A 5659-nucleotide genomic window follows, 5' to 3' on the forward strand; every position below is an offset into this window, starting at 1 on the left:
CATGCCTCCTTAGAAGTGACCAAATATTAGAGTTACTTACCAATAATAGGAATACGTATGTAATTTAAATTATATACTTTTACTCTTCTTTGTTTAATATAAAATTCATTTAAAAGAAACAAATTGAATAACACTAGTTAAATGAATACTTGTTATAAAGTTAATAATAATTGAATAAAACATTAGGGTAATTGAAATAAATAATCTACGTTTTTGCATTTATAATACATAATTTAAACTTGTTTTTTTGTCAAGTTACTTTTACATGAGAATGCATACAAGCATGCCCTTGTTTTATATCATACGTCAAATCTGTTAGTAACTAATATGGCGGAATAGGTAGATGTTGACTTTCGAAGTTCCGGATTTCTCGGATTCAAATATTTCTACGTAACATAGCTTAAGAAGAAACAAGCTAGTTGTTATTCGTTTATATCATTATCGGTATGCGTTGTAATTATCATTGAGGTCACGTGTTGTCTACTTAATTGTACTAAAATATTATTAACAATAAGTGCGTACATTATCCATTAGAGCAATCTACTTGGCAAACAACTGCAATTTTGATTCTTAACGTGACTGTATTATAAGCATTATTTACAAAATCGAGAAATACACGATTTTTTAAATTATTTTGATTTTAAATAAAGATAATACGACTTACGTAATGAGAGTGTTAATATCAATTTTGTATATTCCATCAAAAGGTTAAGAGGTGCGTTCATTATTTGAAATTCAATGTGTTGAAGAACACTTACTATTAAGTACATAATTTAAAAGAAATCAAATGTACCTAATAATGCGAGCTCCGTAAAAGTTTAATTCATTTTAATGCATTTTTATTATGTGAATGTTTAATTGAAAAATTTTGTTATTTACCACTTACATATATTTTAAGTTTTAAATTTAAATCAAAAACAACAATATTCTCTGAAAGATTTTGAATCTACTTCATTTTATTTAGAAGATTAAATCTAGGTTTTCCAAACATTTGCTAAAAACTTATTTGGTTATGAAAAACATGAAATCTTAAATTTTATGGTGTTTTTTCAATTAATTCCAAAGTTTAGTTAATCTTTCAGAACCATGTGTGATTCAGCTAAAAAAATGAAAGATTCAAGTGTAAAGAACAATGTGAAAAATGAATCAATGGATCAGTTTTGTCAAAAACAAAGTGCAGACAAAAAGGAATCTATATTGAAAAGTACAAATGAAGATGTTCAACGTGCAATTGAAGGTTTAAAGGATATACCAGATGAAGAACTTCAAGAATTTCTTGATGATGAAGATTTTATGGAAGGTTTAGATGTCGTTGATGCTTGGGAAGGTGATGAAGAAAAGGGCCGTGACATTGAACTTAAAACTACACATGCCAAGGATCCAGAACAAAAGCGTTCTTCTAGGTAGCACCATATAGAATTCATTATGTTATTGTTACTCATCATATTATGGAAATTATCTTATCATATAATGTTATATAATAATATTAAATTATATAAAATATTATATTAACATTGAAGTTATATGGTGTTGATTTACATTTTACTTACACACATTTGATTTTAATATCTGGTATTACATTGTACAGTTATATTTTATGTTCAGAAATTTATGTTCTTTCATTTGGATACTTAGTAATGTATAGAAAAGAATGATTGTAAGCCTACTTGTAGGGACAGACATCGACGTGACCACAAAGGATCTTACAATCGTGAAAGGCCAAAGAGAGAAGACAAGAAACATGAAGAACTACGTCGTGATCCTTCTAAAAGCACAAAAGATATAGAGAGGGATAAAATACGTACAAAAAGAGATAATGAAAGCAAACTCTTAGCAGAGAAAGAAAAAGCTATCAAGCATTTGTTGGATTCTGATAATGTTGTACCTCCAGGTACAGAAGCTGAAGCAATTCAAAGCATTACAGAAAAACAAAATTTAGAACAAGCACAAATGCATATTCGCAGAAGCCGAGAACGACGTAGAAGTTTAGAACGTCAAAGAGGAAATTCATTGCGACGTAGAACTCCCGATAGAATTAGACTAAATTCTCCTCGACGAAAATCTCCATTAATATTAAGTCCAGAACGTTGTAGAAGTCCCTTCAAGATAAACAGTGAAAGACATCGAAGTCCATTAAGGTTTAGTCCTGACAAGAGGAGAAGTCCAAGATTTAACTGTGCTCGTAGAAGTCCATTTGGATTCAGTCCAGAACGACGAAGAAGTCCAGTTAGAAGACTTAGTTGGGAACGAAGAACAAGTACAGATAGAAGATGGAGTGCTGAACGACATAGAAGACGTATAAATATACATGAACGGTGAGAAGACAATATTTTTAAGTATATATCACTACTTAAGTTTTATTATAAGAGTAAAAACATATTTTCTATAACAATTTTTTTTATGAAATAATTTTGTATAAAATTTAAATATAATATAAACATTTTTGTTTTTTATTTAATTATAATAATAAAAGCAGTGTGGAACGTCTTAGAAGAAAAGTCAGTCGCTCACCAGTTAGCAGACGTTACAGTCCGCGTCGTAGGAGTCGAACTCGAAGTAGATCGTTGGAACGCCGAAGGAAGCGATCACCCTTTATTAATGAACTTACAAGACAACTAAGAAATGAAGCTATAATGACAACACATATGAATACTGGATATGCACACCCTTCTTCTATGGATGGCATATCACCGCTAATGAATAATGTGTATCAACAAGAAACGGAACCTAGACCGCCAATACCGATACCGCCTTATATGCACCAACCTGGTTTAGCACCACCAATGTCATCAAGTGTAACAGCTGGTGGCCCACCATTTATAAATTTTGAAAATTCATCTCAGACAATGAATTTCGATTCTGTACCATTACATCCATTACCTCAAACTGAGTACGTTTCTGGTCCAGTAATGTATAATCAGCCAAACACTAGTTCAATTCAGCCTACACATCGACCAGCACTTCTTCCAGCACCAATTTCTTCACCACAGCATGAATCTGCTACATCTTCAGTGGAACATGTACAAACATATAGTTCATCGCATGGTATTTCTTCTACTCGTCAGTCCCCAATACAGAATTTTGAATTACTAAATAAATCTAAGGATACAATCCCTCAAAACTACAGAGATCGTAGATTTACGGATTCTTATAATGGATACCACGTTTCACAAGAAGAACGATTAAAGACTCCTGAACCACCAGTCATCTCTGATACAAAAGTAATTGTATTATACATTGTAACAGCAACTTCTTTTCTAAAGTATTCATATGCGTTATCCTACATTGTAGAAACAACAAATATTATTTTGAAGTTAGCGAGTAATATATTTATGTGTCTTTTCACATAATGTACAATTAAACTTTATATTCTCGTATGAGGAAATTAATATTTGTCTTATGAATTGATTTTACAGCAATTTGAAAAAACAAGTTTGTCCAGTCTGTTGGAAGCATCTGTTTCCGCTAAAGGTGCGAATGTGTTTTTACTTAATTATCATTCAAATTCTTACATATTTCAGTACCTTTTCTATGTTATTATAATGAACCAAATTAGTAGTTTATATTTTATTTTTTATACATTTTTAGATTCAACTAGTCTACCAGTTTTGTATCCAGGTAAGGATATTTTAAGGATATTTTATTTCTAACGTAATATTTTTTACACATTACCATTAAGTAAACTAACATTACTAAACAAATTTTGGCAGTACTATTCAAGATAATTGAAGTACAGTGCCATAACTTAATTAATAATTTCATTAATTGTACGTAATTTCGCCTTTGTTCCACTATAGGATTCAAACCTGAAATATTACGCCATTGTGAACATGCTCTACGCGAACTTCCTATCGAAGATCCTCGTTTAAAGATGAAGGGGCGATTTTTCTACGATCCAAAGAAAAAAACTGTACAAAATGAACAGGATGTATATTCATCAAATTCTATACTTTTGCAAAAAAGCAAAAGCAAAATATATTGGGAAGAAGAAGAAGGACAACACCTAAGTACCATAAAACAAAATGTACAAATGCATCAAAAAATTTGTCAAACTGATGAAGTGGAGACAAGTACGAAATTTATTCAAGCAAGTGTTATTATGGTTGACTTTGAAGTACAGGTGAATCCTCAAGATTTATATGCCATGAAAGAAGAAAAAAAACCCATCATGGATCGCTTAGATTGGAATGTGCGTGAAACATTTGATTATACGCCCAAATTTCGAGAAGCTGATGATCTGAGATGGAGTTTAAGTAATTCTTCCCAAAAAAGAACTTGGAATAGAACGGTATCGCCCCCGAGAAGGATCGATGAGCGTGAACATCGTGTAGATTCTGTATCTTCCTTAGATCATAATTCAAGAAATATGAAATTGGGATCACCAGTAAGAAATAGAGACAATTTCTCCAGTCATAAAGGATCTTTACGGGATCATTATGTTCGTGAAAGATACTCGCCTAATTATAGGCATTCTTTAGAAGAACGTGATGAATTTCATGAAAATAAAAGTGATCACAGCCGCGGTGAAAGTCCAATGATGCTAGAAGATTCTGCAGAAGAACTAGAATTGGAACACACATTCCAAAGAGGAACAGATTGGCATGGAAGAGGGAAGTTGTCAAGAGGTAAATCAAGTCCTTTAATGAAACCACATCTGTACAGAGGAAAACATTCAGGAGGAAGATCTTATCGTGGCCGTGGAAGTTTTCGTGGAAAATTCTAAAATTATTTGTGTAAAGCACAAATTTAAACTGTAAAATCATATAATCAAATATATCAATGTATCAAAAAATTATAATGTATTCTTGCAAAAAATTTGAAAAGTACATAAATTTATTAGTTTGTTTTATTTAAAAGACAATTCTTGCATCACATATTAAAATTACAAAAATTATTAAAATAAATTTTAAATACTGGTTCAACTTAAATATTATCTAATAAAGATTAAAATTAAATAAATATACATACAAGTACCCTTTGCACAAACATAATAATATTATACTTGAAATGTAAATTGCGACATTTGTACGTAACATTTGTTAAATAAACGTTTCCTGTGACAATATAAACAGTGGAAAGAGAACCACTGTTCATAATATTATTAGATTGTCAATATGTAATTGCGTGATAACTACAAGTTTCATGCATTACTTTGTTTATAATCAGTATTTTGTTCTATTTAATAACCAGTTTCATAAAAATAATTGTTTTACTATAGTGATATCTTTAAAAACTTTGATAATAACAAATTTTGCTATAATATTACATCATAAATCTTTTATTCTTAAATTATGCCAATGATATTTATATACATTATACAAGTAAATATTTACAAAAATGAAAAATTACTGTTTACTAATTCAAATTATCAAATTTAATTAGCTTGTAAAAGAGACTTTGTACTGCATTTAAGTACTGATAATATTAATGGTTAAATTATTTAAAAAATATAGCTTCAATTTGAATGCGATCTGTTCAATATGAAAAATACATATATGCTATATATATATATTTTCAAAGATTTAACTTCGATTACAAGATAATTACAATATAGTATGTACTTTTTTATATTTCGTTTGTTAAAATAAAAGCAAAGTCAATAATTATAATTAATTACATTGAATAAACATTTTTAGGTTAAGAAATGATAATCTCAACC

The 5659-nt window shown here is 29.8% G+C and overlaps 1 protein-coding gene across 1 annotated transcript; it reads left to right on the forward strand.

Annotated features, from left to right (window-relative positions):
- The first annotated feature begins 656 nt into the window (after window positions 1–656).
- Window positions 657–4723, forward strand: LOC108574602. The gene is made up of 7 exons (XM_017937221.1): window positions 657–715; window positions 1083–1403; window positions 1674–2315; window positions 2474–3221; window positions 3417–3471; window positions 3589–3618; window positions 3798–4723. Exons 2-7 carry the CDS (start codon window positions 1087–1089, stop codon window positions 4721–4723), a joined length of 2718 nt encoding a protein of 905 aa, XP_017792710.1. The 5' UTR covers window positions 657–715; window positions 1083–1086.
- The last annotated feature ends 936 nt before the right edge of the window (window positions 4724–5659 follow it).

The sequence above is a fragment of the Habropoda laboriosa genome, unplaced genomic scaffold (assembly GCF_001263275.1).
Source record: "Habropoda laboriosa isolate 0110345459 unplaced genomic scaffold, ASM126327v1 scaffold175, whole genome shotgun sequence".
NCBI classification, from domain to species: Eukaryota; Metazoa; Arthropoda; class Insecta; order Hymenoptera; family Apidae; genus Habropoda; species Habropoda laboriosa.